The sequence below is a fragment of the Oncorhynchus mykiss genome, chromosome 9, assembly GCF_013265735.2.
Source record: "Oncorhynchus mykiss isolate Arlee chromosome 9, USDA_OmykA_1.1, whole genome shotgun sequence".
Classification (NCBI taxonomy): Eukaryota; Metazoa; Chordata; class Actinopteri; order Salmoniformes; family Salmonidae; genus Oncorhynchus; species Oncorhynchus mykiss.
Window position 1 is genome coordinate 14,531,533 of NC_048573.1, and position 22,231 is coordinate 14,553,763.

Below are 22,231 nucleotides of genomic sequence, written 5' to 3' on the forward strand. Positions count from 1 at the left end.
TTAGGCTATATAGATGGCGCGATTTTCATGTTTTTAAAATGCACTGATAGGCACACTCCAACACTCAGACATCATTTACAAACGAAGCATGTGTGTTTTGTGAGTCGGCCAGATCAGAGGCAGTAGATTACTAGGGATGTTCTCTTGAAAAGTGTGTGAATTGGACCATTTTTCCGGTCCTGCTAAGCCTTCAAAATGTAACGAGTACTTTTGGGTGTCAGGGAAAATGTATGGAGTAAAAACGAAAACATTTTTATTTACGAATGTAGTGGAGTAAAAGTAAAAGTTGTCAAAAATAGAAATAGTAAAGTACAGATACCCCCCAAAACGACTTAAGTAGTACTTTTAAGTATTTTTACACCACTGTCTAGAGATGCCAGACAAACTTGAACTGAATTTAAATTTATAAAATAGGTTGTTAATTCCTAGATTACTTTCAAATTAATGAAAATACACCAGAGGACATAAAAATCAGGAGTATTTATTTAAAAAACAATGAACAGTTCCACTTTTCCATCACACAACATAAACATAAAAAAGCAGTACTACAAAAGATTTCAAATAAAAAAACAAGGACTAAGATACATTACAGAAGTACATTTGTTTTGTATGTACAAGCATTATTATTGTTTATAGGCAAAAGGCAAAAAAAGCTGCTGAAGAAACAATGGCATGTGCAAAAATACTCTCCAAATCCACAAGCGTTAGAATCCTCCCCTCAAACTACTAGCTACAAAGCATAACTATGGTCTATGCAGTGTTACACAAAAACTGATTCCCTTCTGTGATAGGCTGCTATGTTACAAGCAGGGAGATCCTTTCAAATGGGTTCTATTAGAAGCAAAGGTTGTGGAATCCTGACAGAGACTCTAGATCTTACGGTTTGTTCTAGACCTCTCACTCCATTTGTTCTGAAACACATTGTGATGATAGAGGAGAGGAAGGAGATTATTGATAATTAAAGGGATTTATTAATAGATCATATTGTTCTTCCCTTCACTAGGGACAGGTGTTTTTCAGGATCATGTGACCTGAACAGGAAGTCTGGGCCCTGGTTATAGGTTTAGACCAAAGACGGTGGATAAATTAAGATATCTTATGTGATAGCAGCTGGGTCTGGTCTACTTAGTTAATTGACTGTATATGAACCAGAAAAAAATGAGGGAGCGAGATGTCTTGCTTCCTCTTCCGCCTCTGGTATAGACTATAACCAGGGCCCAGAGTTGTTCTAAGTCACATGGTTAGGAATAACTGCTGTCCCTAGGTTCTGACTGGAGGGAGTACAGCTATGACCGGAAGTTACTTTTTCGTAGCAGGTTAGGAGAAACAAGAAGCAGGTTAGGATAATTAAAGTGGCAGATTAGGATACTTAGGTTAAGGTTAGGATTAGCTCAAATTTTCTCCTAACCTGCTACGAAAAGTAACTTCCGATCGTAGACTATACTCCCTTTAGTCACAACCCTGTCCCTATACGTTAGTCATGAAGACCATCACAGCAACCACAGATCAGTACAGCTAGAGACACAGGTCAGTACAGCTAGAGACACAGGTCAGTACAGCTAGAGACACAGGTCAGTACAGCTAGAGACACAGGTCAGTACAGCTAGAGACACAGGTCAGTACAGCTAGAGACACAGGTCAGTACAGCTAGAGACACAGGTTAACACACAGCAGGTCAAGTTAGAGACAACAGTCACACAGGAAGAATAGGCCTAGCTAGAGAAGGTAGGAAAAACAACAAACAACATGTCAACGGTGAGACCGGTGAAAGACAGGGGACTGAACTGTGAACAGAGACTGAACTGTGAACAGAGACTGAACTGTGAACAGAGACTGAACTGTGAACAGAGACTGTGAACAGGGACTGAACTGTGAACAGGGACTGAACTGTGAACAGAGACTGTGAACAGGGACTGAACTGTGAACAGAGACTGTGAACAGAGACTGAACTGTGAACAGAGACTGTGAACAGAGACTGTGAACAGGGACTGAACTGTGAACAGAGACTGTGAACAGGGACTGAACTGTGAACAGAGACTGTGAACAGAGACTGTGAACAGAGACTGTGAACAGGGGGAGAGGAGAGAGAGTAAAACAGTGGAATGTTTCTTGGTAACATCATCTTTTTCTAACATTGAAATACATTATTTTGGAACAAGAATCATGATTTAAAGTTTTGTTTTGTTGTTGTCACCAAAAACACTGAACACATATCTATCTACACCCTCTCGTCAGCTTGGCTGTAATATCCATGTAACAGACATTTTTGGCAGTGATTATTTTTGTCTGTCCCGTTCGTTGAATAATTCCGATTCCCCTATGAAAACAAAGCAGTTCAAATAGAATCATATCTTACACTCCTTATGATGCTAATAACACGTTGCAAGGCAAAGAGCAGTTGGAGCTCTGGCAGTAGATGTCGCCCATAACGACTGATTCAGGGTCAGGTAGTTTTAACTCCCCCTAATGGTTATGGTTAGAACTGGAGGGCAGGGTAATCTGATCCTAGATCTGTGGTTAAGGAGACACATCTGCACATCATAGATACAACCACGTACATAACATACATAGATACAGTCAGTTAAAAGATGGGTCCAAGTCCAGATGAAGATATGTGTCTGGGTCTAGCCCGTGGCTGGTGGGCAGGGACACGTAATAAGAGCAGCAGAGTTTGATGGTCTGCTTTGAATAGTGCCACTGCCCTGGCCATATCTCTCTTTGGTACTCACAAGGGAAGTTGCACAAAGTATCCAAGCTCACAGGCTACAAAGTTACAAGGTCAACTGACTATGGAGTTTGGAGAGAGATTATTATGGTGTGTTTGTGTTCAAAGAACAACAGAAAATGCTCTAGTGAAGTAACAGCTGGTTCTGGCCTATAAAAAGTGTTTCATTTGTAAATTAACAGTCCGCTAATCTCTCCTGCCATCAGTTTTTTTCTCTCTCGAATTAAACGAGACATTCACTGATAAAATGGGTTTAAAACTTACAAAAATGGAGTGTTCCTAAATAATGAAGCTTCTGACGACAGTGAGATCAAATAAACGAAGACGCAATCAATGAATATTATCTGCATTCAAATGAGGTTCAGGGGATATCACCAATGACTGCTGGAAATGCATCCTCGTACTGTGAAATCTTTGCATGCTATCATTCAGACTTATTTGTGGAACATGCATAGCTGTGTATTCATTCTCAGTGAGTTTGAAGGCCTTGGTGCAAAACCCTTCATTTGTAAGAGCCCCCCCCCCCCCCAAAAGAGAACAGGGACAGATATTGAGTTAGTTACACGAGATGTTGACGTCACTGCTGAGAAACCTCCTACCTCCAAGTTACCATGAAAATCATAATAATAACAGCAAAATTGGACACAATGTCATTGTAATACTTGACATTGGTCATAATACTTACAGTGCACAGGTGGGGTTAGGGCTACAGGTGACCCAGCGCTAAGTTACTCACGACTGGTCAGCGTTCATTCTAGATGCCAAGAGGACTAGTGTGTTTCTTAGAACACATCGTCATTTAATCAAATCAAGAGAACAATGCCGACCACAATAACTGATTGATAAAGGGACAAGCCTTACAGACAGCAGTAGAGTTTGGACAAACAGTGAGCTCTGAATTTGGAGGACTGGACTGTGCTGTTCACAGAAAGCTACAATGTTGTTACAACATCAAAACGGAACGTTTCCATTTTTTACTCTTCAGATGCATATCATATCAACGTATATCACTGGTGAGAAAAAAGCCTTTTCTTGTATTTTGGGAGCAGGAAAAGCATTGCTACTGTACGTGTTGTCTGTTTGTTCCATTTGTCATGCACAGTTCCCCTCCATAGCCCATAATAACCATGTCATTACTGTTAACACAACATGATGTTCTTGTTATAACTGGCACGTGGGTGGTGGAGTTTACAGCATGCAGGTCTGGGTTAGAGCACGGATTGACCGTTGGCAGGTTCAATGTGATAAGAGACACCGGTCGGGGTTAAAGGGTCAGGGGTCATAATGGGAGTTATTTGTGGGGTTGCACCTCATCGTTACGGTTAGTTGAAAGGCAGTTAGTTATCTTGTGCTGTGTTCCCCTCATACACACACCACACTGGGAGAGAGGGGCATTTTAATTCAGTAAAGTGACAAGTAGCGCTCCACCCCTTCCCTCCATTCCTCCTTATAGAGAAATAAGACAAATATAGAAAAAACCCTCCATCGTGATTGACCAATACAAGTGCCATGGCGTTCTGAGAGGCGGGGTCTGTGTGCGTAGGTGGGATGGGACTGGCTGAGGCAAGGGGGCCAAGGGGGAGGGGTAAAGGGTGGACCCTAGGAGGGGGGTTTGCTGTAACCAAACAGTCCAACAGGGAAGTACTTGACATGCGTGGGCCACTGGGCGGCCAGTTGGAAGAACTTGACGTCGTTCCACTCCACTCCGTCTATGGACACTGCAGGGACACACACAGGGAAGGAGACACAGCTAAGTATGGCTGTTGTTCAGACAGAGAACACTTGGGGCTGTGTCTGAAATGGCACCCTATTCCCTATATAGTATACTACTTTTGACCAGGGCTATTCCCTATATAGTGCACTACTTTTGACCAGAGCCCAATGGGCCCTGTACAGGGAATAAGATGCTATTTCTGACACACTCTTAGAGACACTTAAGAGGTCCATTAACACAGCCCATTCTCCATTTCCTCTTTCCTACAACATCCCCAATAAATCATGTTCCCCTCACCCCACCCTCACTCCACCCTTACCCCACCCTCCCTCCACCCCCACCCCGCCCTCCCTCCGCCCTCACTCTTCCAGTTTCTCTTCCTCCCCATCCTATTTTCAGAGATTCCTCTACAGTACACCTTCACTGGATCATCCCTCCCTCCCTCCCTCCCTCCCTCCCTCCCTCCCTCCCTCCCTGTGTTATGTTGCTGTACCTTTCAACATGGTATGATGCTGCTTGGCAGAACAGATGAGTCTGCTGATGGCCTCGATGACCTGGCTCTTAGAGTCTACGTCCTTCTCCTTCGGTTTCTTACCCAGGAAGATGGTGGGAACTACAGAGAACGAGAGCGACATCGAGAGAGAGAGAGAGTCAATCTTCATAACAATACAATTCAATGCACGGAAGAAAGAAAACCAGAACTAGAGGGCATGTATACATTCCACCTCCTGTCTCCGTATTAAAAACTGTTGTAATGCTGAATGACTTTGCCTGTGTATTATAAAATAAATTATACTCTAAAACTCTTTACCCTTCTTGTTCTTCTCCTTGGTGACCACTGTCATGGCCATGGTGCTGACCTGGGCCTGGGTCTCACCGATGCCCCCTCCTGGTAGCCTGCTGACCTGCAGGGACCTGAAGGCACTCTTCAGGGTGTTCTTACCGCCCGTGTCACGCCGTTCCCCATCACGTCGCTTCTCCGCCAGCGACGCCAGCCAGTAGTCCACCTGCAGCCCGATGGTGTCCACACCATGAGGCATACTGGGGCTCCTGGAACAGGAAGGGGAGGGGCCGGAGACAGGAAAAGGTGGGGGTTAGGGTACAATGCAGGAAAGGGGAAATTACGGAGGTTCTTGGTTAAAAATGCCAAAAGGCTGTGTTGTTTTGGGAGGTTTAGGTATGGGGTATTTAGTGACAGAGCAGGTTATGGATTCAGGGGCATACATGTCAAACAGCGCATCAACCCTGACCCTGAGTCAGGTCACGCCACAGAGGACAGTAGAGTCTGTTACAGCACCAAACCCCATCACAATGATGGGCTATAACACTAGAACCTGCTGATGTTGCTGTGTTTGTTTTTATCTGTGGTCAGACTTGACTTTCAGCAGGACAGACAAGAAGGGGACAGAATGAACCTGAGATGGATGATCTGATCTGTTTTGAGGAGAAAAGGGTCTGTAGGGAATATTTCTCTCTCTCTCTTTTTACCTCCCTCTCTAACTTTTTGTCTCTCTCCATCCCTTTCTCTCTCTCCATCCCTCTCTCTCTAACTCTTTGTCTCTCTCTCTCCATCCCCCTCTCTCTCTATTGCCGTGGCCTCGGAGCATGCGCAGACCAGCTGACTGGTGTGTTTACGGACATATTCAATCAATCCCTATCCCAGTCTGTTGTTCCCACATGCTTCAAGAGGGCCACCATTGTTCCTGTTCCCAAGAAAGCTAAGGTAACTGAGCTAAACGACTACCGCCCCGTAGCACTCACTTCCGTCATCATGAAGTGCTTTGAGAGACTAGTCAAGGACCATATCACCTCCACCCTACCTGACACCCTAGACCCACTCCAATTTGCTTACCGCCCAAATAGGTCCACAGACGATGCAATCTCAACCACACTGCACACTGCCCTAACCCATCTGGACAAGAGGAATACCTATGTGAGAATGCTGTTCATCGACTACAGCTCGGCATTTAACACCATAGTGCCCTCCAAGCTCGTCATCAAGCTCGAGACCCTGGGTCTCGACCCCGCCCTGTGCAACTGGGTACTGGACTTCCTGACGGGCCGCCCCCAGGTGGTGAGGGTAGGCAACAACATTTCCACCCCGCTGATCCTCAACACTGGGGCCCCACAAGGGTGCGTTCTGAGCCCTCTCCTGTACTCCCTGTTCACCCACGACTGCGTGGCCACGCACGCCTCCAACTCAATCATCAAGTTTGCGGACGACACAACAGTGGTAGGCTTGATTACCAACAATGACGAGACGGCCTACAGGGAGGAGGTGAGGGCCCTCGGAGTGTGGTGTCAGGAAAATAACCTCACACTCAACGTCAACAAAACTAAGGAGATGATTGTGGACTTCAGGAAACAGCAGAGGGAACACCCCCCTATCCACATCGATGGAACAGTAGTGGAGAGGGTAGTAAGTTTTAAGTTCCTCGGCGTACACATCACAGACAAACTGAATTGGTCCACCCACACAGACAGCATCGTGAAGAACCTCAGGAGGCTGAAGAAATTCGGCTTGTCACCAAAAGCACTCACAAACTTCTACAGATGCACAATCGAGAGCATCCTGTCGGGCTGTATCACCGCCTGGTACGGCAACTGCTCCGCCCACAACCGTAAGGCTCTCCAGAGGGTAGTGAGGTCTGCACAACTTATCACCTGGGGCAAACTACCTGCCCTCCAGGACACCTACACCACCCGATGTCACAGGAAGGCCATAAAGATCATCAAGGACAACAACCACCCGAGCCACTGCCTGTTCACCCCGCTATCATCCAGAAGGCGAGGTCAGTACAGGTGCATCAAAGCTGGGACCGAGAGACTGAAAAACAGCTTCTATCTCAAGGCCATCAGACTGTTAAACAGCCACCACTAACATTGAGTGGCTGCTGCCAACACACTGACTCAACTAGAGCCACTTTAATAATGGGAATTGATGGGAAATGATGTAAAATATATCACTAGCCACTTTAAACAATGCTACCTAATATAATGTTTACATACCCTACATTATTAATCTCATATGTATATACTGTACTCTATATCATCTACTGCATCTTTATGTAATACATGTATCACTAGCCACTTAAACTATGCCACTTTGTTTACATACTCATCTCATATGTATATACTGCACTCAATACCATCTACTGTATCTTGCCTATGCCGCTCTGTACCATCACTCATTCATATATCTTTATGTACATATTCTTTATCCCCTTACACTTGTGTCTATAAGGTAGTAGTTTTGGAATTGTTAGCTAGATTACTTGTTGGTTATTACTGCATGGTCGTTACTAGAAGCACAAGCATTTCGCTACACTCGCATTAACATCTGCTAACCATATGTATGTGACAAATAAAATTTGATTTGATTTGCTCTCTCTCTAACTCTGTCTCTCTCTCTCCATCCCTCTCTCTCTTTTCCCCCTCTCTCAGAGAAGAGGCAACGCTGTCAGGTCCTTGGGGGCCACAGTGTATCCTGTCTATAGGTTAGCGTTCCTATCATGGACTTAGACATAAAATATGTGTCCAAACACTCTCTGGCACTTAAATGATCCATTCATGATTGCCCAGAAAGAGAAGAGAAAACGTAGCAACTGGAATGATCCTCTAATAAGAAATATAAGACGACAGCCATGCCAGGGGTTGCAGACCTACCCCTGTACTGCCAGAACACTGCCCATGGAGGGAGAGGAGGGGGGAGTGGCAGCCTCTTTGATCAGCCCAGCAGGAGAGCTGTGGGAGGGAGGGGACGTAGAGGGAACAGCAAGGCTCACTGCCACACACTCTTCTGTGTCTCCTAGGCAAGAATAGATGACGGTGAGATAAATGTTATTATTTTGTTTCAAAATAAGTATATATACACTACCGGTAAAAAGGTTTAGAACACCTACTCATTCAAGGGTTTTTCTTTATTTTTACTATTTTCTACATTGTATAATAATAGTGAAGACATCAAAACTATGAAATAACACATATGGAATCATGTAGTAACCAAAAAAAGTGTTATAAAAAATCCAAATATATTTTAGATTTGAGATTCTTCAAATAGCCACCCTTTGCCTTGATGACAGCTTTGCACACTCTTGGCATTCTAGCATACCAGCTTCACCTAGAATGCTTTCCCAACAGTCTTGAAGGACTTCCCACATATGCTGAGCACTTGTTGGCTGCTTTTCCTTCACTCTGTGGTCCAACTCATCCCAAACCATCTCAATTAGGTTGAGGTCCGGTGATTGTGGAGGCCAGGTCATCTGATGCAGCACTCCATCACTCTCCTTCTTGGTAAAATAGCTCTTACACAGACTGGAGGTGTGTTGAGTCATAGGCCCACTAAGCCCAAACCAGAAGGGATGGTGTATCGCTGCAGAATGCTGTGGTAGCCATGCTGGTTAAGTGTGCCTTTAATACTAAATAAATCACAGTGTCACCAGCAAAGCACCCCACACCATCACACCTCCTCCTCCATGCTTTATGGTGGGAAATACACATGCAGAGATCATCCAACCACACCACGTCTCACAGTGGTTGGAACCAAAAATCTCAAATTTCCACCGGTCAAACGTCCATTGACCGTGTTTCTTGGCCCAAGCAAGTCTCTTCTTATTATTGGTGTCCTTTAGTAGTGGTTTCTTTGCAGCAATTCGACCATGAAGGCCTGATTCACGCTGTCTCCTGTGGCCAGTTGATGTTGAGATGTGTCTGTTACTTGATCTCTGTGTAGCATTTATTTGGGCTGCATTTTCTGAGGTTTGTAACTCTAATGAACTTGTCCTCTGAAGCAGAGGTAACTCTGGGTCTTCCTTTCCTGTGGCGGTCCTCATGAGAGCCAGTTTCATCATAGCGCTTGATGGTTTTTGTGACTGCACTTGAAGGAACTTTCAAAGTTCTTGAAATTTTCCGGATTGACTGACCTTCATGTCTTAAAGTAATGATGGACTGTTGTTTCTCTTTGCTTATTTGAGCAGTTCTTGCCATAATATGGACTGGTTCTGTATACCACCCCGACCTTGTCACAACACAACTGATTGGCTCAAACGCATTAAAAAGGAAAGAAATTCCACAAATTAACTTTTAAGAAGGCATACCTGTTAATTGAAATCCATTCCAGGTGACTACCTCATGAAGCTGGTTGAGAAAATCCCAAGAGTGTGCAAAGCTGTCATCAAGCCAAAGAGTGGCTATTTGAAGAATCTCAAATATATTTAGATTTGTTTAACACTTTTTTGGTAACTACATGATTCCATATGTGTTATTTCATAGTTTTGATGTCTTCACTCTTATTCTACAATGTAGAAAATAGTAAAAATAAAGAAAAACCCTTGAATGAGTAGACGTTCTCAAACTTTTGACCAGTAATGTATATGTCATAAAATAGGCATGCTTTTTGGAAGATATATCTTTAGAGGTAACAAAGTGAATGTCTTTATTGCTTTTTAAACCACCTACCAGTAGAGGATGGACCATGCTCAATCAGACCAACCTTCACCACCTGAGAGACATGACAACATCCTGTTACTGCAACATCAGGAAAAACACCTCATATTCCAACACCTTAAATCAGCTGAAGAGTTCCTATAGAAACTCAAGGGTAGCTCTATGGAAAAGGCCACAGAGAGAACTAGAAGTTTGGTTTGTACACATACCCCAATGAAGGGAATGAACTTCTGGTAGGAATCTTCATCGTGCCTGGAGAGAGAGAGAGAGAGAGAGAATGTTTTATATGGGTTTGAATGAAATACCATCTTCTGGTTAAAGTGTGTGTGTGTGTTACCACTCACGTCCTGTGTTTACAGGTAAGCATGGCCTCAGCGATGGGCAGCTGGTGTGTGACTGTGGCGCCACTGATGTACTGAGAGATCCTACCTGCCACGTCCAACTGAACTACAGTGCAGGGAAACAGGTCAAAGGGTTAGAGGTCACTGGTCAGAGGTCAGGCCCTGTGTGCTAACGTTATGTATCCAGATCCAGTATGTGTTTACCTTTCTGTGGGGGTTCAGAGTGGATGAACACGTCTCCCCACGCCCCATCTAAGAATGCAGAGCTGTAACGGTTGTCTAGGGCACCCAGGTGCTTAGCAACAGGATGACAGCCTATGAGAGAGAGGGTTCTATTTTAGTGATCAGCCTGACGACAACAACTCTTTCATACATCAACAACCCATCGCCACGCTGGTCATCATGGATACCGACGGCCATGTTGTTTGTCTCACCCAGAGGCACCACCAGGAACCTCAGGTGGCTGAGCCAATCAGAGGTCTTGCTGGCCAGCTGGGTGACGAAGAACTGCAGAATGGCACTGAGGTAGCTCTGACTGCCCACCACTGCCACCTTGACTGGCCTGGGCATGGACGAGTTACAGTTACAACTGAGAGGGAGAGAGGGGAGATGGTTAAAGATAATCACTGACGTCTTACAGCCTTAACTCAGGACTTCATCAATACAGAGTGCAGAGGGATGGAGGGAGAGAGAGGAAAACAGGGAAGAAGAAGAAGAGAGGGAGAGAAGCAGGAAAGAAAGAGGAAGATAAAGAGAGAAAGATGGGGGCAGAGAAGCGGAAAGAGATAGGATAAAAAGAAAGGATGCAGGAAGGAGTGAAAAGCAAAGATAGCGACAGTGGAATAAATGAGCGAAGAGAATCAACTGAATATTGTCTGTGACTGTGAGCTCTGAGGTCTAAATATTTCATAGACAGACAGATTAACAGATCATACAAAACGTGTTAGATCCGACAGACTCACAACTTTGTGTGTGTGTGTCCGTGTGTGTGTGTGTGAGACTCACAACTTCTGGATGCGTGTGAGGACAGCAGAAAGCACCGCCTGGATCTCAGCACCTGAACACGTACACACCACCGGGTGCCTCTGTACCTGCAGCTGCTCTACCACGTACTGGAACACACACACACACCACAGACACTTAGGGAACTGCGGCAACATACGCGTTTGTTCTGCTGCAACATGCACACTTCTACATAGTTGTTACCTGGCCCTGCCAGTCGGTGCCATTGACCAGGATGAGACTCTCAGGAAGAGCAGAGTCAGACAGCAGGACATGGTTTAGCTGATCATACACCGCCTTCCTCAGGACCTACACCCACAGCACGCACCCAAACACACAGCACGCACCCACACACACAGCACGCACCCACACACACAGCACGCACCCACACGCATAGCATGCACCCACACGCACAGCACGCGTGCGCACGCACGCACCCACACACAGCACGCACACAAACACACAGCACGCACGCACCCACACACACAGCACGCACACAAACACACACACAGCACGCACACAAACACACAGCACGCACCCACAAACACACCCACACAAACATGAAGTGGAACAGTTTCTTATTAGATGACTCATAAAAACATACATAATTTCTTCACGTCGTCATGGGTACATTTATGTGCTTTATTCAGACTTGAAGAAGAGATCAAGAGGGAGAGAGACGAGCTTTGTTTCTTGGCGTATAATGTGCAGGGTTTTATATATAATGTGCTGTGTCTTTTATATAATGTGCAGTGTTTTATATATAATGTACAGTGTTTTATATTTAATGTGCTGTGTTTTATACATGTGCTGTGTTTTTTATATATAATGTGCAGTATTTTTAATATAATGTGCTGTGTTTTTTGTATATAATGTGCTGTTTTTATTTATTTATATAATGTGCTGTATTTTTTTATATATATAATGTGCTGTGTTTTTTGTATATAATGTGCTGTTTTTTTATATATATATAATGTGCTGTTTTTTTATATAATGTGCTGTGTTTTTTTATATATATAATGTGCTGTGTTTTTTTATATATATAATGTGCTGTGTTTTTTTATATATATAATGTGCTGTGTTTTTTGTATATAATGTGCTGTGTTTTTTTATATATATAATGTGCTGTGTTTTTTTATATATATAATGTGCTGTGTTTTTTTATATATATAATGTGCTGTGTTTTTTTATATATATAATGTGCTGTTTTTTTATATATATAATGTGCTGTGTTTTTTTATATATATAATGTGCTGTGTTTTTTGTATATAATGTGCTGTGTTTTTTTTATATATATAATGTGCTGTGTTTTTTGTATATAATGTGCTGTGTTTTTTTATATATATAATGTGCTGTTTTTTTATATAATGTGCTGTGTTTTTTTTTATATAATGTGCTGTGGTTTTTATATAATGTGCTGTTTTTATTTATTTATATAATGTGCTGTTTTTATTTATTTATATAATGTGCTGTTTTTATTTATTTATATAATGTGCTGTATTTTTTTATTTTATATAATGTGCTGTTTTTATTTATTTATATAATGTGCTGTTTTTATTTATTTATATAATGTGCTGTTTTTATTTATTTATATAATGTGCTGTTTTTATTTATTTATATAATGTGCTGTATTTTTTTATTTTATATAATGTGCTGTTTTTTTATATATAATGTGCTGTGTTTTTTATATAATGTGCTGTTTTTATTTATTTATATAATGTGCTGTATTTTTTTATTTTATATAATGTGCTGTGTTTTTTTTATATATAATGTGCTGTGTTTTTTATTTTATATAATGTGCTGTGTTTTTTATATAATGTGCTGTTTTTATTTATTTATATAATGTGCTGTATTTTTTTATTTTATATAATGTGCTGTGTTTTTTATTTTATATAATGTGCTGTGTTTTTTATTTTATATAATGTGCTGTGTTTTTTATATAATGTGCTGTTTTTATTTATTTATATAATGTGCTGTATTTTTTTATTTTATATAATGTGCTGTTTTTTTATATAATGTGCTGTGGTTTTTATATAATGTGCTGTTTTTATTTATTTATATAATGTGCTGTTTTTATTTATTTATATAATGTGCTGTATTTTTTTATTTTATATAATGTGCTGTGTTTTTTTTATATATAATGTGCTGTGTTTTTTATTTTATATAATGTGCTGTGTTTTTTATATAATGTGCTGTTTTTATTTATTTATATAATGTGCTGTATTTTTTTATTTTATATAATGTGCTGTGTTTTTTATTTTATATAATGTGCTGTGTTTTTTATTTTATATAATGTGCTGTGTTTTTTATATAATGTGCTGTTTTTATTTATTTATATAATGTGCTGTTTTTATTTATTTATATAATGTGCTGTATTTTTTTATTTTATATAATGTGCTGTGTTTTTTTTATATATAATGTGCTGTGGCGTCCTAAAACTAGTTCTGACAACTGGAACTATAGGACCCCTTGCTGTAAGAGCTGTGTGTGTGTTTGTGTGTATATATGTTACTATACTTGTGAGAACCAGAAGTCTGGTCCTCACTTGTAAAAAGGCTACTTTAGGTTTAGGGGTAAGGTTAGGGTAAGGTTTTGGAGTTAAGGTAAGGGTTAGGTTTAGGGGTTAATGTTAGGGTAAGGATTAGGTTTAGGGGTTAAGGTTAGGGTAGGGGTTAGGTTTAGGGGTTAGGTTTAGGGGTTAAGGTTAGGGTAAGGATTAGGTTTAGGGGTTAAGGTTAGGGTTAAGTTTAGGGGTTAAGGTTAGGGTAAGGGTTAGGTTTAGGGGTTAGGGTAGGGTTAGGTTTTGAGGTTAAGGTTATGGTAAGGGTTAGGTAAAAAGGATTTTGAACGAGAATCAATTGTTGGTCCCCAAAAAGTCCTCACAAGTATAGTAAGACGTGTGTGTGTGTGTGCATACAGTATGTGAGAGTGTGACATTCTCTAAGTAAGAATTTCATGTGTATGTTTGAAGAGCATCAATGAATGTTTACATATACCAGTATGAACATATATGTCTAAGAATGTGTGTGTGTTACCTGTGATCTGTGTCCCAGTTCGGGGGACCTCTCGCTGTCAGAGATGTTGGTCTTCGCCCCTTCACTGATTGGTTTAGACAGCTGCCTCTCCTTCATAGGAGTATTGCTCTGTCTCTTCTGTTTGGGGGTGTGGCCTCCGCCGTCCAACCTGAGGGAGATGTTTCAACTCTAAATCAACCTGTAGCCCGTAGCAACATTACCCAGAGGAGTATGAAATGGAAAATATTCTACCTGGCCTCTTAAGAGAAAAATGGAAATGGAAAAAGTGATTGTGTTGGTGCTTGTTTGTGTTCGTTACCTGGGAGAGGGCATAGTCTGTCCTCCTTCACTCTTACTGCTCTTCAGGGGCGTACAGGGTTTCTCAGCCACCGACACCTTAATGCAGGGGGCCTCTGGAAACATCTCTTGATCGTTCAACTCCTACACACACGACACGACACACATTACCTCGAGTTGACTTCTACTACTACAACTAAACACACACACACACACACACACACACACACACACACACACACACACACATATCTACTCTGGATTGTTAATTGGACTCGTTCTGGCATTTCTAGATGTTTTGTTCAGATTATTTCCGTACATGTATCGTGTTTGTGAGACACGCTACTAGAAACAACAGCACCTGCTTTAACATCTGCAAATCTGTGTACGTGACCAATACATTTTGATTGAGTGTCTCACCAGTGTGTCTGTCTCGGAGAGGGCCTCTACCTCCAGGTTACGACTGTGAGAGTGTTTCATCTGCTCCCCCTGCTGGAGACACACGGGAAACACAGTCACACCTCACCTGCAGGGAATCTCAATCCTTCAGTCTCTCTCCTCTGTCTCCATTCTGTTTACAACCCATCTACAAGATGTTTCTCCCTTCCTCCCTCCCTCTCTCTTCCCTCCTCCCTCCCTCTCTCCCCTCCTGTCTCCCTCTCTCTCTCCCCTCCTCCCTCCCTCTCTCACCTCCCTCTCTCTCTCTCTCCCCTCCTGTATCCCTAACTCTCCCCTCCCTCTCTCTCTCTCCCCTCCTCCCTCTCCCCCCATATCTCCCCCACTCTCATTCACCCCTCATATCTCCCTCCCCCTCTCTCTCCCCTCCTCCCTCTCTCTCTCTCTCCCCTCCTCCCTCCCTCTCTTCCTTCCTGGCTCTCTCCACCCTCTACCCCCCGGATGCTCTATCTCCCCCACTCTCACCTCTCTCCTTCCCTCCCCCCCATCTTACTTACAGGGTTGAAGCAGGCGTCACGTCCCAGGCTCCCCCCTCTGCTGTTCAGACTGGTGATCTCTGTCTGAGAGCTGGACTGAGACATCCCCTCAAAGAACGGCCTGGATGGCCACACACAGAGGAGCAATACATGTTAGCACAGATTGAAACACTTTTCTGACACATTTTTAAACCAATCACATACACCGTTCCCTAATCTATCAAGTTCTAATGATCAAGACCGAAAGCCAAGTTCAACCGAAGATTATGAATCCATTTCACCATCCATCTATTCATTTGATTAGTGGAATAGTGGCTTGATAAGCTGATGAGAATCGGATGTTTAGGAATGACAAGTGTTCATAAACATACCAGTGTTCATAAACATACCAGTGTTCATAATCATACCAGTGTTCATAATCATACCAGTGTTCATAAACATACCAGTGTTCATAATCATACCAGAGTTCATAAACATACCAGTGTTCATAAACATACCAGTGTTCATAAACATACCAGTGTTCATAATCATACCAGTGTTCATAATCATACCAGTGTTCATAATCATACCAGTGTTCATAATCATACCAGTGTTCATAATCATACCAGAGTATTCTCAATAACAGTAGAATGTACTGTCATTTGTTGACCAGCAGAGGGGGCAGCATACTGAGGTACTAACTGGCCGTAACTGCACTTCCTTTGTGCCTACGTCCCTTATATGGGAATGTATACTTCACACAGAGACTCAGGAGCGTTGATTCCTCTATAGGCCTCTTACATATACGTTGCTGACTGTTTGGGTTAGACGCACTGCGGGTTCTGGCTGTGTGTGGCACCATAACAGCTACCTGAGTTTAGGTTTGGGTGTGCTGAGGATGCTGTCCGTCTCCTCCATCTCTGGTCCGCTGTCAGAGGGGTTGTACATCTCCAGACTGTCATACAACTCATCTAAATCCTCCTCCACTTCCTGGATCTGTTCTCTAGAGACATGCTCCAGACCAAAACCCACCTGCACACACACACACACACACACACACACACACGGGCATTAGCAGTGATCAAATACATGGATACACACATAAACACACAGGGGCATTAGCAGTGATCAAACACACACACACACACACATTAGCAGTGATCAAATACATGGATACACACACACACACACACACACACACACACGCACACGCACAGGGGCATTAGCAGTGATCAAATACATGGATGATACACACACACAAACACAAACACAGAGGCATTAGCAGTGATCAAATACACACACACACACACACACACACACACACACACACACACACACACACACACAGGGCTCTCAGTTGTGCTACCACATCTCCAGCACTGCAAAGCACACCGCATACATAGTACACTGCATAGTACACTGCATAGTACATAGTACACTGCATAGTACACAGCATAGTACACTGCATAGTACATAGTACACTGCATAGTACATAGTACACAGCATAGTACACTGCATAGTACACTGCATAGTACATAGTACACTGCATAGTACATAGTACACAGCATAGTACACTGCATAGTACATAGTACACAGCATAGTACACTGCATAGTACACAGCATAGTACACTGCATAGTGCATAGTACACTGCATAGTACATAGTACACAGCATAGTACATAGTACACAGCATAGTACACTGCATAGTACATAGTACACAACATAGTACACAGCATAGTACATAGTACACTGCATAGTACATAGTACACTGCATAGTGCACAGTGCACTGCATAGTACATAGTACACCGCATGGTACACAGCATAGCACACTGCATAGTACACCGCAAAGTACACTGCATAGCACATAGTACACTGCATAGCACATATTACATTGCATAGTACACAGCATATCACATAGTACACCGCACAGTACACTGCATAGCACATAGTACACCGCATAGTACATGGTACACTGCATAGCACATAGTACACTGCATGGTACACAGCATATTACACTGCATAGTACACCGCATAGCACATAGTACACCGAATAGTACACTGCATAGTACATAGTACACTGCATAGTACACTGCATAGTACATAGTACACTGCATAGTACACCGCATAGCACATAGTACACTGCATAGTACACCGCATAGCACATAGTACACCGAATAGTACACTGCATAGTACATAGTACACTGCATAGTACACTGCATAGCACATAGTACACTGCATAGTACATAGTACACTGCATAATACATGGCATAGTACACCACATAGTATATAGTACACTGTATAGTACACCACATTGCACACTGCATAGTACATAGTACACCGCATAGCACACTGTATAGTACCCCGCATAGTATATAGTACACTGTATAGTACACCCCATTGCACACGGCATAGTACATAGTACACCGCATAATACACGGCATAGTACACCGCATTGCACACTGCATAGTACATAGTACACCGCATAGTACACAGCACAGTACATAGTACACTGCATAGTACATAGTACACCGTATAGTACATAGTACACAGCATAGTACACAGCATAGTACACCAACACCTTCAATTACAATGATACAAAAGGTGTTCAGAGATGAGTGAAGGAAGCAAAACAGAGAGGGGGAAAACTGCACGTGAATGTATAAGACAGAGAAAGTAACAACTGAAAGTTTGAGTTCAGACACATTTTATATCTCTTAGTCAATAAGTAAGAGAGACAGAGAGAGACAGAGAGAGAGAGACAGAGATAGATAGGAGAGAGCGAGAGAGAGACACACAGAGAGAGAGAGAGATAGGAGAGAGAGACAGAGAGAGAGAGAGAGAGACAGACAGAGAGAGATAGATAGGAGAGAGTGAGAGAGACACACAGAGAGAGAGAAAGATAGGAGAGAGACAGAGAGAGAGATAGAGAGAGACAGACAGAGAGAGATAGATAGGAGAGAGCGAGAGAGACACACAGAGAGAGAGAGAGAGATAGGAGAGCGAGAGAGAGACAGAGAGAAAGGAGAGAGCGAGAGATAAGAGAGAAACGGAAAGGAAGAGAGAGAGAGATGCTTACCTCATCTGAAACTTTGAATCTTTTCAGCAGGGCCACAAACTTCTGCTTGATGTTGGGTTGCTGTAAAAGAGACCAGGATGATTTTCCGCTGAGTCAAGTGTTCTGTCTAATGACCCACAGAACCATGAGTTAATGGATAACTGTCTACCAGCCACCTGGGCCATCCCTCCCTGTTTCAGACCCTTTTCTATTGTTGCTGCCTCTTGATTAGGACGCTGTGTAATCGGTGCGTGTTGGTGGCAGGAAAGCCAGGCGCAGGAGAACGAACTTGGTAAAACGGAGTTGTTTAATAAATGCTGATAAAACTCCAAAAACCAAAATGTACAAAATAACAAAACTGGGAACAAAACCCGTCGCACACCAACATAATACATGCACATCACATACAATCAAACAATCTCCGACAAGGACATGAGGGGAAACAGAGGGTTAAATACACAACATGGAATTGATGGGATTGGAACCAGGTGTGTAGGAAGACAAGACAAAAGCAATGGAAAATGAAAAATGGATCAGCGATGGCTCGAAGATCGGTGACGTCGGCCGCCGAACACCGCCCCAACAAGGAGAGGGACTGACTTTGGCGGAAGTCGTGACACCCTGTCTACAAAGACAGTAATGAATATCAACTGGACTGCTGGACTAGAAAACAGATCATTTGAGGTGGCTAATGCTAATGCTGACGATGATGAAGATCATTATTAAATTGATGTTGGATAGCGTACAGTGTGATGTGTCATTCAGGGGATATTACAGCCATGGCCTCATTCTGCGCTGTCTGCTGGCCGCAGGTGGTGTGACTGGGGAGTAGTGTGTGTGTGTGTGTGTTTGTGTGTGTCCACAGGCGGTGTTGTTAGGGAGCAGTGATGACAGACAGCCCCACCGTGACCTTCACAGGACAAACCCATTAATAACCCTCCCTCCCGATTCCCTCCCGCTGTCACACACACACACACACACACACACACACACACACAACATAAATACAGCAAAGACTTATACAAACCCCTGATACACTGCCCTTGTCACTACAAATCGCTGCCTCATCGCAATTTACGGAGCTGCCGACAAGTCTATGTTAATCGGTTTTGGCCGTGTGTGTGTATATGTGTGTATGTGTGTGTGTGTGTGTTTTGTTTGCGTGGGTGATTGGTTAAATTGTCTGAATTGTCTGTTTTCCTCCCGGGACACTGGCTGACTGAGAGGGATGGAGAGAGAGGAGGTAGAGGGAGAGGCTGACTGAGGAGAGGGATGGAGAGAGAGGAGATAGAGGGAGAGGCTGACTGAGGAGAGGGATGGAGAGAGAGGAGATAGAGGGAGAGGCTGACTGAGGAGAAGGATGGAGAGAGAGGAGATAGAGGGAGAGGCTGACTGAGGAGAGAGATGGAGAGAGAGGCTGACTGAGGAGAAGGGTGGAGAGAGAGGAGGATAGAGGGATAGGCTGACTGAGGAGAGGGATGGAGAGAGAGGAGGATAGAGGGAGAGGCTGACTGAGGAGAGGGGTGGAGAGAGAGGAGGATAGAGGGAGAGGCTGACTGAGGAGAGGGATGGAGAGAGAGGAGGATAGAGGGAGAGGCTGACTGAGGAGAGGGATGGAGAGAGAGGAGATAGAGGGAGAGGCTGACTGAGGAGAGGGATGGAGAGAGAGGAGATAGAGGGAGAGGCTGACTGAGGAGAGGGATGGAGAGAGAGGAGGATAGAGGGAGAGGCTGACTGAAGAGAGGGGTGGAGAGAGAGGATAGAGGGAGAGGCTGACTGAGGAGAGGGATGGAGAGAGAGGAGGATAGAGGGAGAGGCTGACTGAGGAGAGGGATGAGAGAGAGGAGGATAGAGGGAGAGGCAGACTGAGAAGAGGGATGGAGAGAGAGGAGATAGAGGGAGAGGCTGACTGAGGAGAGGGATGGAGAGAGAGGAGATAGAGGGAGAGGCTGACTGAGGAGAGGGATGGAGAGAGAGGAGATAGAGGGAGAGGTTGACTGAGGAGAGGGATGGAGAGAGAGGAGATAGAGGGAGAGGCTGACTGAGGAGAGGGATGGAGAGAGAGGAGGATAGAGGGAGAGGCTGACAGAGGGATGGAGAGAGAGTAGGATAGAGGGAGAGGCTGACTGAGGAGAGAGAGGAGATAGAGGGAGAGGCTGACTGAGGAGAGGGGTGGAGATAGAGGAGATAGAGGGAGAGGCTGACTGTGGAGAGGGATGGAGAGAGAGGAGATAGAGGGAGAGGCTGACTGAGGAGAGGGATGGAGAGAGAGGAGGATAGAGGGAGAGGTTGACTGAGGAGAGGGATGGAGAGAGAGGAGATAGAGGGAGAGGCTGACTGAGAAGAGGGAAGGAGAGAGAGGAGATAGAGGGAGAGGCTGACTGAGGAGAGAGAGGAGATAGAGGGAGAGGCTGACTGAGGAGAGGGATGGAGAGAGAGGAGGATAGAGGGAGAGGCTGACTGAGGAGAGGGATGAGAGAGAGGAGATAGAGGGAGAGGCTGACTGAGGAGAGAGAGGAGATAGAGGGAGAGGCTGACTGAGGAGAGGGATGGAGAGAGAGGAGGATAGAGGGAGAGGCTGACTGAGGAGAGGGATAGAGAGAGAGGAGATAGAGGGAGAGGCTGACAGAGGGATGGAGAGAGAGGAGATAGAGGGAGAGGCTGACTGAGGAGAGGGATGGAGAGAGAGGAGGATAGAGGGGAGGATGAGAGGAGGAGGAGGGAGTGAAAGAGTTTCTCACTCTAGTGATGGAGGCGTTGGATGTGAGCTTCCGTCTAGGCTTTTTCTTCCTCACCTCATCCTCTTCATCATACAGATACTGAGAGAGAGAGAGAGACAAAGACAGAGAGATCGAGACAGAAAGACAGAGAGAGAGAGACAGCAAGAGAGACAGCAAGAAAGACAGACAGTTTGAGAGAAAGACATAGAGACAAAGACAGAAGGAGAGAGAGAGACAGCGAGAGAGAGAGACAGAGAGAGAGAGCGAGAGACAGACAGCGAGAGAGAGCGACAAAGACAGCGAGAGAGAGGCAGAGAGAGCGACAGACAGAGAGAGACAAAGACAGCGAGAGAGAGGCAGAGAGAGAGACAAAGACAAAGAGAGAGACAAAGAGAGAGGCAGAGAGAGACAGAGAGAGAAAAGAGAGAGACAGAGAGAGAAAAGAGAGAGACAGAGAGACAAAGACAAAGACAGACAGAGAGAGAGATAAAGACAAAGAGAGAGACAGAGAGAGAGACAGCAAGAGAGAGACAGAGAGAGAGACAGCAAGAGAAAGACAGAGAGAGAGACAGCAAAAGAGACAAGGAGAGAGAGACAAAGAGAGAGAGAGAGAGAAAAAAACAGAAAGAGAGAGAGTAAGAGACAGGAGGAGAAAGGGAGAGAAAGACAGAAAGAGAACGAGACAGAGAGAGAGACAGCGAGAGAGAGACAAAGACAGTGAGAGAGACAAAGACAGAAACAGAGACAGTGAGAGAGAGAGAACATGAAAGAGAGAGACAGAGAGGGACAGAAAGAGACAGAGAGAGAGAGAGAGAGAGAGAGAGTTATTAAGAGCATCACACACACAGCGATCTCCAGGTTATTTATACCACACCGACCGTGACCTCCTTCCTTTCACATCTCACTGGTCCTCTCCTTCACTCCTGACCCCTTCCATCCCTCCTTTCACTCTATTCCTCTGTCCTCTCTGAGCCGTGTTCCCTTCTCTTAGCCGTGTCCCCCTCTCT

General features: G+C 44.0%; 1 protein-coding gene across 2 annotated transcripts in view; it reads right to left on the reverse strand.

The window, feature by feature from the left end:
- Nucleotides 1-461: 461 nt before the first annotated feature.
- Nucleotides 462-22,231, reverse strand: part of LOC110531563 (phosphofurin acidic cluster sorting protein 1) — a 94,822-nt gene continuing 73,052 nt past the window's right edge. Inside the window, exons 7-24 of one of the 2 annotated variants that reach the window (XM_036987390.1) lie at nucleotides 21,246-21,323; nucleotides 18,526-18,585; nucleotides 16,321-16,481; nucleotides 15,492-15,591; nucleotides 14,959-15,027; nucleotides 14,561-14,682; nucleotides 14,263-14,410; nucleotides 11,432-11,536; nucleotides 11,231-11,337; nucleotides 10,660-10,814; nucleotides 10,430-10,540; nucleotides 10,229-10,331; nucleotides 10,094-10,136; nucleotides 9,897-9,939; nucleotides 8,106-8,247; nucleotides 5,251-5,489; nucleotides 4,933-5,052; nucleotides 462-4,443 (exon numbers count right to left, since the gene is read on the reverse strand). In XM_036987390.1, the coding sequence (XP_036843285.1) occupies nucleotides 4,325-4,443; nucleotides 4,933-5,052; nucleotides 5,251-5,489; nucleotides 8,106-8,247; nucleotides 9,897-9,939; nucleotides 10,094-10,136; nucleotides 10,229-10,331; nucleotides 10,430-10,540; nucleotides 10,660-10,814; nucleotides 11,231-11,337; nucleotides 11,432-11,536; nucleotides 14,263-14,410; nucleotides 14,561-14,682; nucleotides 14,959-15,027; nucleotides 15,492-15,591; nucleotides 16,321-16,481; nucleotides 18,526-18,585; nucleotides 21,246-21,323 (2,025 nt within the window). In that variant the 3' untranslated portion in view covers nucleotides 462-4,324. Of the gene's footprint in view, nucleotides 4,444-4,932; nucleotides 5,053-5,250; nucleotides 5,490-8,105; nucleotides 8,248-9,896; nucleotides 9,940-10,093; nucleotides 10,137-10,228; nucleotides 10,332-10,429; nucleotides 10,541-10,659; nucleotides 10,815-11,230; nucleotides 11,338-11,431; nucleotides 11,537-14,262; nucleotides 14,411-14,560; nucleotides 14,683-14,958; nucleotides 15,031-15,491; nucleotides 15,592-16,320; nucleotides 16,482-18,525; nucleotides 18,586-21,245; nucleotides 21,324-22,231 lie in introns of both variants that reach the window. The other variant, XM_036987389.1, reaches the window with a different exon arrangement.